The 14,232-nt window shown below is 31.4% G+C and overlaps 3 protein-coding genes across 10 annotated transcripts in view; all 3 read right to left on the bottom strand.

The window, feature by feature from the left end:
* Ogdh (oxoglutarate dehydrogenase Nc73EF) overlaps positions 1–9,216 on the bottom strand; it is a 39,811-nt gene extending 30,595 nt beyond the window's left edge. For 3 of the 8 annotated variants that reach the window (XM_074126327.1, XM_074126325.1, XM_074126326.1), the window contains exon 1: positions 9,059–9,216. The gene's annotated coding sequence lies outside the window, so the exon portion shown is untranslated. The remainder of the gene's footprint in view (positions 1–9,058) is intronic. The other 5 variants (XM_074126331.1, XM_074126329.1, XM_074126330.1 and 2 more) reach the window with 2 other exon arrangements.
* LOC141452293 (uncharacterized) lies at positions 1,037–2,149 on the bottom strand. Its single transcript, XM_074124273.1, has one exon. It carries the CDS (start codon positions 2,147–2,149, stop codon positions 1,037–1,039), a length of 1,113 nt encoding a protein of 370 aa, XP_073980374.1.
* Positions 9,217–10,356: 1,140 nt separating the features above from the next.
* On the bottom strand, positions 10,357–14,226 carry LOC141453297 (ribosome biogenesis protein BRX1 homolog). The gene is made up of 7 exons (XM_074126336.1): positions 13,905–14,226; positions 13,667–13,822; positions 13,147–13,267; positions 12,931–13,055; positions 12,715–12,850; positions 10,953–11,047; positions 10,357–10,872 (listed from the first exon to the last, which is right to left on the bottom strand). Exons 1-7 carry the CDS (start codon positions 14,040–14,042, stop codon positions 10,576–10,578), a joined length of 1,068 nt encoding a protein of 355 aa, XP_073982437.1. The 5' UTR covers positions 14,043–14,226; the 3' UTR covers positions 10,357–10,575.
* Positions 14,227–14,232: the final 6 nt, after the last annotated feature.

Here is a 14,232-nt window from a genome sequence, read left to right on the forward strand (position 1 = left end):
TAATCACTACAAGTCTCACAAGTTTTTATAGATCATTATTTTGATCTCTTTCGATACTACTCTACTTCTTAAAACCGAATTAAGAGCAATGTAGCACCTATCATCTTCATTAAATCTTGCGCCTCTTAATATATATGATTCTTCACTACTATAGAAACAGTTCCCAAGTACTTGAAGTGGCCTAAGCAAACATATACCTCTATGTTCACGTTTTCTCTATTATCTATTCAATGAAAATAATTTTATCGATTGATGAAGTTATTGTTAGAAAAAAAAAAAATAGAGTATCGATCGAAAGAAGTTATTCGCCGAAAAACCTCAGTTGTTAAAACTGTTCGGTAGGACAGTAGTATCATGGTTGATCGTCAAAAAGTAAACGAAAAAGCGTAACGTTTACCATTATTTCTCTTTTTTTTATACGAGTTAAATTACCAATAACCTATAAGATTCTTTAGAACTTTTTTAGTAATAAGTTATTGCAGATATAATTAAAAAAAAAAATTAAATGAAACAGTATAATTGTTCTAGAGCATTTCCTCTTAAAAATGACTAATTTTTGAGATAAAAAAAATAATAAAAATAAATAAACCAGAATAAGATAATGGGGATACACACTTTAATGTTATTAAAATTCCAGAATGAATCATGGGAAATCCTATAAATTGATGCAACTCCTACCTGGAAGAAATATATTTTTTAAAATAATAATAATAATAATAATAATAATAATAATAAAGATGTTTATTTAAAAAGAAACTCATTATAATACTAATACAGACAAAAACAAAAAACATCAATGGCAATGGTAGTACCGTCTGCCAGAGTTGCAAAAAATACTTGTACAAAAAAGAACATTATCATACACAAAAAATAAAATAAAACTTCTTAATTCATACTAAGTTACAATACACAGTAAACAATAGTAAAAATAAATCCCTAAAATTTGCTAAGCTTCCAATAAACCACTTCTCAGAACAATTACACATTAAATATTAATAATTATACAGATCTAGCTATTTACTTAACTGACTTTTTTTTAACTGAATTCTGACTCTATTAGTGCTCTGTAACTCCAGGCTGTGCTCACATAGCCATACAGATTATCCCAATCTTTGCCATTTAATATCAATATTAATTCCTCCTCATTAAGAATCCGCTTGCCAAAGTACCGCACCCTAAACTCTTTTAAAATTGGACAAATCGCCAGAAAATGATAATGGTCTTCTATTGCATGTAAGTTACACAGATTGCAGTTATTTAAAGTTTCATTTGGCGATTTACCTTGTCTGTGATTAAGTTTATGTAGCTCAGCTCTTGTTTTGAAAATTGTTCTCATAAAATTTAAGTTATTTGAATCCTTTAAGTAATGCCTCTCCTTCAAATTAAAATCTAATTTTGCATAGAGATTGTGATACTGAGTGCATGCCAATGCTTCCAAATTCTTATTTCTTTCCACCGTATCTATTTTGGTTAGTAACTCCTTAATTTTATTTTCCCACTCGTTTTCTAGGACCGCTGCCTGCATGCTACAATCATATAACTCATCCCATCTCGACCATTCGCTGAACCAAGACAATTTCCTATTAATTATTTCCTTAGCTACAATATACGGCAAACGACTAGGACTCATATTCATGACCTTTTTGATGTAACCACAATGTAATTTCACTGTATAATGATATATTGAATGCATCCCAGTTTCCAATACCAATACATAATTTGGGGTACTCACTCCCAGTGCAAACAAACGTTTCACAAAGTATCTAAAAACCCTCTCCACCTTATCAAATTTCTGAAAGCCCCACACCTGAGCCGCGTAGCAGACCACGGCGCGCGATACTGCGTTAAAAACTCTGTATTTTGCAGAGAGTGGAACATCGTTTCTTATCATGAGTTTATTCCAGGTTACATTAATTCCAAGTTTGGCAGTACACGCTTTTGCATCAAAATGAGCATTTAAATTTAATTGAGGCGTTATAAATACGCCTAAATATTTGTACTGGTTAACTATTTCAATGTTCTCCCCATCTATTTGCCACTTCTCATTTCTAGCCAACCGACCCCCATTTCTACAAACCACGATTTTCGACTTGTTTAGGTTCACTACCAGGTTCCATTGTTTACAATACTTACTTAAATTGTTAATCATAGACTGCAATGTTAGCGGATCTTTTGCCAGTAGCACCAAATCATCAGCATATAACAAACACCGTAACTTTACATTACCCACAAGAAAACCCCCTCCCAAACTGTCATGAATATCATTCAAAAACAACGAGAAGAGTATTGGACTTAGGAGGCATCCCTGTCTTACTCCTGACGATTGACTGAAACATTCCGTAGTCCCACCATTACACCAAACCGCACATTCTGTCCTTTCATATATACACGCTAGTACATTTATAAATTTCGCGGCGATCCCAATATTATACAACTTATATAATAAGTTATTCCTGTTTATGGAGTCAAAAGCTGCTTTTAAATCTACAAAAAAACAGTAGAGCTTCTGGCGCTTTTTAGACAACTGCAAATTTATCAAGTTAAAGAGAACAAAAATATTATCCGTTGTAGAGTAGCCCGCGCGAAACCCTGCCTGATACTCTATTAGAATGTTATACCTATTTACCCATTCCACCAATCTATTTAATAATATAGCAGTGAACAATTTAGTTGCGCAATCCAAAAAAGAGATACCCCTATAATTAGAGACATTTGTCTTATCACCATTCTTGTGCAGCGGAAATATAATTGATTTTTGAAAACTGGAAGGAATACACCCACTCTCAAATATTCGATTAAAAACTTTCAATAATTTAACTAAAAAATTTTTGGGACTATTTTTATAAAATTCTGCTGGAATTCGATCAAAACCCGGAGCCTTGTTATTGCGAGCTTTCATCAGCGCAGCCTCTAATTCTGCAAAAGAAATTTCGCAATCTAATAAGTCATCTCTTATCATCGGTGCTGCATAAAGAATCGGTTCCGAAAACATGCACGGGTTGTACAATTTGGAAAAATAATCATACCAAACTTGCGTTTCAATTAGGGGAGCATTAACATAATTGTTCCCTTTAAAAATACTAATTGCTTTCCAAAAATCTTTAGCGTCTCTCACTTGTTGAAATTTTACAGTAAGTTCAGAATAAAATTGTTTCTTAGTTTTTTTACACAAATCTTTATAATTCGCATTAGCTACGCAATATGCCTCCTTTATCACCACACTGTTACTTTCCCTAAATAAACTCAATAATTTAAATGATTTTTTCCTCAATTTATTGCATTCGAAATTGAACCAAATTTGTTTACCACCGACCTGACCTTTTTTACTCTGTAATATATTGCTGTTTCCCTTATGTGAAGCCAAACATATTAATTGCTTCAAACAATCAAGAGCTAACTGCGTATGGTTAGGCACTTCATCCATGGTTTCAACATAATTTTCTAATCTGGATTTGAAAAACTTATCATCGACTTGAGACCAAACAAGTTTGGGTAGAAGAGGAAATATTTTGTAACTCATTTTATCCGACTCAACACCTAGGTTTAATAAGATCGGCATATGATCCGAATAATTTTCAGATAAGATGGTGAATCGTTTTACTATATTTAAAACATCATATGACACGCAACAATAATCATTCACTGACACACCATTTCCACCTATATAGGTAAGTTCCCCAGAGAAGTCTCCAGCAGTTCGACCGTTCAGAATTATAAAATTAAAATGTTCACATAAAGACAAAAGTCTTCTTCCTCTCATATTAATTACCGAGTCCTTAGACTGCCTATTCACCTTAAATATATCTTTCTCAACAATTAACTCTTCATCCAAAATTTGCAAATTAGATACCCGTGCATTTAAATCCCCCAAAATTATAAATTTACCATCTTGGTTTTCTTCAAAAAACGAAATTAATGTATTGAACTCCTCATCCCAATTTTTATAATTTATGTATAAAGGTACAATATAATATTTATATCCCATACAACTTAACGCAATCACATTGTAGTTACTAACTTTCATGAATTTAACCATATTATTCTTATAATGAGACGTAGTCGTTTTTATAGCGTACAAGCAACCACCACTAGCTCTTCCGAATTTACCCTCTTTTTTAGCAGGCACCCAGCATAACACGTAATTACTAAAGGTTTTAACATAGTCTGCAGTTTCGCTTTCTATCAAAAAAGTCTCAGTTAACAAAAAAATATCGTACTGTTTAATAAAGTTAACAAAAAAAATATCACTAATTTTATCTTTCAAACCCCTAATATTATAAGACAAAATAGATAACCCACCTTCCATACTTTCATGCACCTCACACACTTTCGACTCTAGACAGACAGCACTCCGTCATGCAGAAACAGCAATACTCTTCTCTGATGTCTCCATTCCTCCTTGAGGATGTAAACCATGTCGTGTAGCTCCCCCACGATGAATATCCGCCTCTAGTATGTCTCTGAAATTTCTCTCCACCTGCTCTGTAAAATCTTTACCAATCATCTGCTTTAGTACCACAATGCCGTCTGCTCCATTACACCTTAAGCCATCATCCATATCCCATACAAATTTTTTATCACGATACAGGAAGTAGTTATCTCTCATTCGAACACGAGCATTTTTATCAATTTCCATAATCTTCACTCTTGTCTTCCATAAACAGCCTCTTTTTCTTCTTGTACTACTGGCCAAATCTTTATGAATTACAATACCACTTCCTTTCAATTTCTTTGTTTTCTTCAGAATATCATATACTGCCCCTTCATTATTAAATTCCGCTATAATCATCTTATTTACCTTCATCTTATACGCTCTATATAGCTGCAAATTCTCCACACCCAGCACCTGTACACAAACTTCCTTCACTAATTCATCTGCATTTTTATTCTGATGATCTTCAAGACCTCTGAATATTAAATTCCTAGATTTATTTTTATTAATTAAATTCTCAACGAGGTTACTCATATTCTTTTCTCTTGATTTCATCTCCGTAATTTCTCTTTTCAAATTAAGATTTTCCACCATAAGAGCATCTATTTTTCTCTCTAATGATTTGAAATCCTCACGTGACGGCAATGACAAAGAGAAAGAATTCAGTTTAGTGTCCAATAAAGCACTAATATTTTCTAAATTTAATTCCATACCTCTTTTTTCAGCTACTTTATCACAATACGACCTTCTCTTAGCTAATTCTTCTGGCGAGCTTCTAGCCCGTCTTCTTTTTGGAGTTGTCGATACTTGTGGTGAAAAATAATTATCCGTCTTTTGTTCGTTTTTATTCATGAAGTAGATATAATAATTTCGCGACAATATAAAAATATGCTGGTTATAAGTGAGTTGTAATAGCTGGCTGAATGGTGCGAGCGAGACAGAGATAGTTCCCCCACTACTAAATCACCAATCCACCTGTACCGCACTATTATTGAACACAGTTTAAACTTCACCAAATATCAACAAATAATCCCCTCCAACTTGCTTCAAACTATTTGAAATAAATCAGAGTAGTTGACCTTGAGAACCACTTTAAACTGAATTTTCTTCAAATTTTCTCGATGAAAATTCTAAAAAAATTTTATCAATAGATAGAGTTCAGTAACCCCGATCTGTAGATATAAAACTCACACAGAAAATTGCGCTACAACCGTTTAAAAATTACATTAACAGCAGAACAAATAATACACATGTGTACTAGTTGACTGTCCGTGTGCAACTCCCTATTTTTTAAAATAATATCATTCTTATTATAACCACCCTTAGGTGGTTATAAAGAAAACTAAAATGAGGAGTGAACGTCAAAATAGGTTAAACAAGAATGTCTTTTTGGATGTTCTGGGATTAAGGTTTTTTACTTTAATTATTAAAAAGTTCTCTCATCGGTATGTTTTAAAAATTCTACATTGAATTTCTAATACTTCTAATTGCAATCAATTTTCCAGTCTAAACTACTAAAATTTACATTTTATTATCGAAGAGTATTGGTAACGGCAACCTTAATAAGTTACTCCAAATAAAACAAAATTACATTTTTTTTTGTTTCTGTTGCCATAATTATTTGTTAAAATACACCCGAAAAAATTAGCAAACAAAATAACAGAACAATTGGTATGAAAGGTAATTAAAAAAAATAACAAAAACAAATAATGTAATAAAATTAGAATGAGCTAGTATAATTTTTGAACAAATTTCGTGACACTTTTGTTCAAGGACAAAAATTATCTTCTTTTTTTTAACATAAAGTTAATAAGTTCAATTAAATATATTTTCAGTGCTTCCGTAAGTTTTTATTTAAATGTTGGCCGTTTAAACATCTCTGCATTATTAATTCCCATTGCTGTAAAACATTATAAGATTTCAAAACTTCTATTAGACAGGCGTTACAAAGCATCAATAGACAGGCTCTTCTCATTTTTCTTGGCACAGAAGCAAATACGTACAATTTATATTTATAGTGTGAATGAAATGAAAATGGACAGATTAGAGATGTGCTTATATTATAAAAAGTTTGTTTCTTCACACTCTATTTTGTTCTAATACTCTCTCATATATTTCGTATGCTACGGGAAATTATTTAGATTTGCTTGTGAAGGGAAAACCCTATTTGAAGACCGCAATTCACCGAAAAATGCACTGGGATTTTGTTGGATACCGAGTTAATGTGTACACTAAAAAGCTAAAATATTTTACAGAGACCACGAATAAGTAAACATTCCCTCCTTTCTACGGTTCTACCCGGAGATAACAATTAAGCGGACATCAAACTAAACTTTGATGACCATACACCAACTTTTAAATAGTGTTCTTAAAAAAAAATAAACTGATAGATGGAAACAATGTTAATAAAGAATAGTTTATGGTACAAATTGTCTAAACAAGCAAGTGACGCTTACTTTCAGAATTTGTGACCGACTTTTCAGCTTTATATTCAAAACAAAATCTTCAAAGAATAATTAAAGAAAACTCTAAGGAAGATAAATATTTATGAGACTTTATTGGCATTGTTCATAATATAAAAAGAAATAAATTATAGTAGGTACATAAAAAAAAAAAATTCAAAGTTTTTTAAAGAAATAAAAATAATGTGGGAAACTATTTAAATTATAAGATGCACACGACAGGTTGAAAAAATGTGTTGATTTTCTTTTGACCTTTCTCCATGTTTGATACAAATAAAAAAAATCCAGTATATGTTTAAGTAAAAGAAAAACCTCCAGTGTTTGTTGATTCAAAAATATCAAGGATCAATTGAACAGAAAATAAAACAGAAACAATAAACTAAAAGTTTACTCTTTAATTTCAATATTTTTTTTTTTCCATCGATTGTTATAATTTTTAAAGTTTTATTTAATGAACAAAGATCATTTGTGTTAAAAAAAAAGTCCATCTTTTTCAATTCAAAACAAAAGTGCCGAAATCTCATGACTTAATTTTGGTCTTAAAAGTGCCAAGCAGAAAATAATTAAATAATGGATGTGATTTAAATTTGCTTGGTGACCAAATGTGTGCTCTCACGAACGAAATACACAAGAAGAAATCTGTATAGAAAAACCCACACTGTAGAATTCATTTTAGTGAAGGCAAATAGATGATGAAATAATTGAAAGCATTACTTAAGAAATATGCCTAGGATGATTACTTAAATAGCTTATATTTCCAATGCCCTTTCCCTTATAAGGAAGATACAACTGGGCAGATTTTAGTTTTGAGATTTCTTCGGGAATACTCTTTAGAAGTCCCCTGAGTACGAGAAAGAAGCCATAATTAGGTTTACTACTTTACTTTGCTTTTTAGTTTATTTTAATTTCAGTGCAATGTATAAAGCGCAGGTTAGAGTTTAAGTATAACTAAAAATTATACCTATTTGATCAGTATTTGGCCTTTTCAATTATAAGCATATAGCGAACGAAACCTCGAAATTGTACCGGTAAGAGAAAAAATTAATGTGGTTCTATAAATTATTATGTGCTCATCTTTGTTACCGGTAAGTAAAAATAAGTTACATTAAACCTCTCATCACTATCTATTTCTGCTGTTTACGCTTGAGACATAATGCAAACATTGACTTCAATTAATTTATTATTGATATTTGTGTACGGGGAAAATGCACCAATACTTTTCAAGATTTTATGTTTTAGAAAGACAGCAAATTAAAAACCAATTATCATATTCGTCGAATCTTAGTCACACTTTCTCCCAACTTTACCTTTATTGTGACCTCATCAAGGCTCACTTCCTATTTTTAAATTTTCCTTTCACTAGCTAATACGAGGTGGCAATGTTGAAGGTAAATAGGAGGGTTCCTATTTTCACCTTCATTTTCGATTAGACATTTGTGCCAAATAGGCTCACGCTTTTGATAAAATGATTTACCAGTGACCTTGCTCTCCTAAAAGTGATTCATCTTTTAGTAATATTTTTTGGTTGGACACACAAAATATCCAAATAGAACGTAATAAAATCTTGAAGCTGCATTGTATTGACTGATTGATAAAATTAAAAGGAAGTGCAGATAGTAGATACTTCTGTGAAATTCAGAGTAAAATTAATAAAGAGATTAGATGAAACTTCACCCACGAGTAATTCACTTTTTTATTGGTATTTGTCAAAATTTACACTAAAATCACTTACAATGTAGAACAAAAGCAAATTTTCCAAAAATTACGTATAGTTAAGACGCTAAGATGGCTTTAAATGATCTCTAAATGACCTAGGGATAGTAACTAAAAATAGAACTGAAAACTTTTCAAAAACGCTTAACTTCTTCTTCTGTTACAGATCAGAATACTCAAAAGTAAAATGAATAAGGCCAATACAGTACAACATATTCTAATCCAAAATACAGACATAATAGTCATAAAGAAGTAAATCTTTCTTCAAAAAACTACTCAATGGAAGAAATAAATTCCAATGTACACATCTATTTTGTATTCTTAAAAAAATGTTCCAAAAACGAGAAATATTTATATATCGTTAAAAAATTGCACAATTAAATTAATCTAAATGGATGACCTTGCAATAAACAAGAATGTTAACTGTTGTATAAAAACAATAATAAATTACCTTAAGATCTGTAAAAAAAAATTATTTTATTTTTTCTTGAAACTTTCTTGCACTTGATGAAAACTTGACAATTTCGTTAATATGTTTCACAACTGATATGGCCCCACCATCACTGCCAAAACCTTGCTCCTGAAATATTTGCTTTGTAAATCAGTGCTGCCAATAATCTCCATCCTTATAAAATGAAAAATATCCCTATTTTTTGTGAAACATTAAATCTTTATAATTGTATAGTCTAATAGAGGGGCCACCAACATTTTTTGATCATCGACCCCTAAAGAAACTAATGGGTTTCTCAAATGACTTATTTTATTTTGACAAAATCAAATGTTTACATTAATCAATGAGGAGGATGTGCTTGAAGAAACTTCGCAAGATTATCAATATTTGGTTTGAAATTTGTTAGTTTGTCTTAAATCGTCTCGGAGCTCCACATTCAATTTATCTTCAGCTTTGTTAAAATAGAATTAACATGACTGAAGCCAGATTCAACCGTACACAAGCTTAAGGATTAGCTTATGCATAATGCACATAAAAATGAAGTCTCGTCAGCTAAACTTTACTTATTATAATCTAATTATAAATGACATTTCAAATGAAAAGCGTATATGCTGCGTTGCTATCAATAAACCGGGAATGAATAGTATTAATATTCATCTACCTCCAGGGTACGATACCTACCATTTTGATGATCCTTGGTCTAATGTTAAAAAAAGGCGTCAATTTTAATGAAGCTGCTTCACATGCCTATCCTCGCGTTCTAAACTGGAGAATACAGATAGATAGACTACTAGTGAAATTCTATGTAATATGAATGATGTCATTCAAATCACTAAGAACAAACACGAGAATTTTGAAGGCCTTCTAGTAAATCCCCCTAATGATTCTAGTAACTCTGATAAGGCCAATAATTAATGGATACAGGCTCCACTTAAAAACTTAGAATGAGCCATGGTAATTCAAAAATTACGATAAAAAAAATTTGCGTGAAGCATTAGATACACACATAACTTTCAACAACAACCGCAAAGTGTACATTTCGTCAATATGGTACGAGCTATAGTATAATTAGAACCTATGATATGGTCTTCCATGGACACGAAAATCAGATAACTTTCTTAATTGAATGCCTTCGTAGAACATTTCTACGCAAAACTATATAAAATTAGTAAAATTTTGTTAGTTTCAGCAACGAATAAACTTGAATATTCTGGCAAGAAATGAAGCACACTTCCAAAATATCACTTCCACTTAGGAATAATTCATATAGGATGGTAGAATCATTGCAAGAACTACAATTTGGAAGATTAGACGAACAGTTTGAATTTATTTTTAATCTCAACATTCATAAACTAGAACAAGTAATAAATTTGTAAAAAGTGAAGTTACACTATTAATTAAATATTACAGTTTCTTTCATTACAAACATCAGTCGTTCTACAACTGGCAATTCATTTTCTCCCTCGGAACGTGATTTGAATAATTAAGAATTTCTGTGAGTACAAAAAATAAAAACTTTATTCATTATCGATAGGTTTCTCTTTTTTTCCTAGTCTGTTTCTATTTCTAAAGCTAATAATGTGTGGCTTCACAGTAAGTTTTTTCTTAACAGGTTCTTCAATCATATCACTGATTTGTGGCGGAAGAGGTTCGTCAACCACTTTAGCAGCTTTTTCCAAAGTATCACCTTCAAATATATCATCCTCAGGTAAAGATGGATATGAAGTCTTAGGGCGACTCACTTTGTAAGCCAACTTCTGATTACGTCGATCAACGTATTTCTGTCCAGCAATAGCTGACAACCTCCTGCGGTACTGTAAAAAATTATATGTTGTAAGGAAATTGCACATAAATTATTTATAAAAAAATATATTGTAAAATAAATTGTTCAAACCATATTCGGAGTGACATAGTGAGGATTATCCCATAATGTGTTACCGGTAAAACTTCCATCAAATATTTTTATAGGATTAAAGACAAATCTAGGCCCTGAACAAAATAAATACACTCATTCAAAATACATTATTTAGTTAATAACACGATTCTAAATGGTAGTAAAAAATAAACCTTAAAAAACACTTATCTTCTTGTGGATTATAGCAAAAATACCTTCTAAGGCATAGTTTCTATACTCAAAGTAACTTGAATTAGAATCAGGATTATATTTATGGATAAAGGTACTATTTTCTAGAAATTATAATTTTTTTTTTGGTTATGGAGTGCAATGTACTGCGTTCAATACAGGCCTATTGCGCTCTTTTTTTAGGTGGTAAAAGATGAAGGTAATTCGAATGATAAGTTTAAAGCAACCTGTGACCGATTCTGCTCTTTTGGGTTAAATTTTGAACATTTATTTTAAATTCTAAGAAATTTACGCAAATATTCGTGTGACCATATATACTGGTCATACCATTGGGTCGCGGTGGCGTAGGCCTAACTAGAATCCAATCTATCTAATACTGGTAATACAGTAATTTCTCTTAACAAAAATTCAAGTTAGTATTTCACTTAATAAAGAAAATATACCGTACATTGTATAATAAGTTGGCGATTGTACCTAATTAAATAATAACAAAAGCAAATAATGAAAAATTTTATTTGTGTTTCAGTTTGGTTAGGTCTTACACAAAAGGATACTGACAGCATTTCAAGTTACTGTCCCTTATTGAAGTTAGTTTCTATGACTCTTCTAAATATTTTTTTTAACATCTTAAGAGAATAATTTGTATGTGACATGAGGAGTGACAACCTTTTTTCCGATTCCCAATGTAAACTGAAGTACTGTCTCTTAGAAGAGACGGACTCCAAAAAAGTGATTGCAGAAGAGATATTAACTACCACGAAGAGCTTTATATTACATAAGTGATTTTTAGGACAAATATATCTTACATAAATAAATATAAATTTTTATATATCTTATATAAATGTATAACTAATATATATTTTCAGTTTTTGACTATCAACCCATATACAACTACCAGAGTTTTAATACAAAGATTAATATTTTGACAAAGAACATTCGTAACCTTTTCGACAATCTCAACATATTTAAAAAGGTTTTAGGTAAAATAAATATGTCATATACAAAGAAAAGACTAAGATAATGAAGGTTGAGATGGTTCATGCTGTGTCAGATTGATAAGAATACATGGTGGGGAGTGGAGCTTTTCGTTTTTAGGAATTAGAAAATTGCGCGTTAGCATAATTATATCAAAATTAGTTTCCTACATAGCAGGAAAGTATCGAGGCATACTAAAATTTCCACTATAAATAGACATTTTTGCTTTATCGGACTTCCGGACCCTTTCTAACTAGCTTAAAAACCAGATTCAGGTAATTATGTACATTCAGTTATATAAGAAAGGTTAAGGGTGCTCCAATTAGAGCCAATCTGAAGCAAACTGTGGGGAAGTGATCAAGGAAATAGGCTAAGATGGAATCGATGTATGCCCAAGATAAACCCTTCTGCACCGCCAAGTAAGCATATGAAACCGAGACCGAGACTCAAACAAGAGATGTCCTAATGTCTTTTCTAAAAGGAAAATATTTGGACAAACCTACAGGAGTTTAAGCTCTACAGAAAGAAACCTTACACTTCTCGTAGATAAAATTAAATTATAAATTAAGTGGGAATAAAGTATAAACTACACATTTACCTATTTCAGCCAAAGCACCATCTTCTTTAAGTATTTGGTAATGTCTGTACCATATCCTATTGTCGAGAACTGTAAATGAAATCACCCGGTCAATAAATGGTTGACTCTTAGGATGGCGGTTGGGAACTCCAAATACCTAAAACCAAAAGTCAAAAATATAAAAGAACATTAAAAGAATAAAAAAAAAAAAAAATTAAGAATAAAAAAAAGTTTTACCTGAATGAATAACTCTTTTATTAAGGCATAATGCGGTTCTTTCTGAAAATTTTCGTCAAATGAAAGTAATGGTCTAGAACCTTTTAAACAGTTCCCAGTTAGCCTAAGTTCTTGCATTGTGAAAACTGCAAAGAATTGAAAAGTTTAATGGAAATGTAAACAAAAAAAGATATGAATAAATCTTGCGAATTACTTCGTGGCTGATATTGTACTTACCACTTTCAATTAAGAATTTGGCAGAAGGACCTTCAGGTACATTACTTACCCACATGTATAAATCTTGTTTCTTCCTTCCTTCAAAAAAGACTGACTTATTGCAATTTTTACTTTTACACAACTGGAAAAGTTTACATAAACGTAAATTTTTCTGGGTTTAAACAGTATAAAATATTTATATGACCACTTATCAACTATCAACTGGTGTATGCAATAACTTGACGTTTCTGACAGACTGTAAGGTTTAGTAATTATGTTACTGCAAAGCTCAATAATCTGCAACCTAATCGATTTATTGTCATTCTTAAGCACTCTGAATTCGGGTCTGTAAAATGTAAAAGATTTATGTGAGTAAAGTAGGTGTGTGTGATTCTGTAGTTCGCTAAGCAAGTACTTGCATTGTAAGTGTTGTTTAGGCGCAGGAATAAACTTAGAAATTTTAAAGTATATCAGCTCTAAGTACCTAATAGAATGGTATTAGTGTTACATATTTTTAAGGATCAAATATGTTTTTACTTACCTCATTAATAACAGCCAAATGCTCCCTTCGAGAAATTTTGTTCTCAGGCTTAGAGTGTGGCATAATTCTTTTCAAATCATTCATTAAATGTCTATCCCTCTGTGTGGTGCCTCTTGCAGCAAAGACTAAGACTCTCTGTCTGTTAATCCATTTGCTCTAAAGATAAAATAATGATTACATAGTTATTGAGACAATTTTTATTTCCTAAATAAGATTATTTAAAATCAATTTCAGATACTTTTTTTGGAATTGGTTCATCAGATACTCTTGAAGGCGGCAAAGGTTGATCATTTTCTTTTGCTTCGTCTCCCGATTCTTCTCTCTTTCTTTTTTCGAGAACACGCCCTAATTTGGTTTTCCTATTCTTTTTTGACATTTTTAATAAAAGTCGCTATGTATTTAAAAACGCACTGTAAAATGGTTAAAATAGATCATCAAAACTTTAATCACAATGTAATTAATGGTCAAATAACATTTTTCATTTGCCATTCTCATTCACCACGTGTTTATGCCGATGAACGCATGTACTACATACGCTGCTACTCGCGACATAACCAACTTAACTG

The sequence above is a fragment of the Rhodnius prolixus genome, unplaced genomic scaffold (assembly GCF_049639745.1).
Source record: "Rhodnius prolixus isolate KJV_2025 unplaced genomic scaffold, Rpr scaffold_3, whole genome shotgun sequence".
Classification (NCBI taxonomy): domain Eukaryota; kingdom Metazoa; phylum Arthropoda; class Insecta; order Hemiptera; family Reduviidae; genus Rhodnius; species Rhodnius prolixus.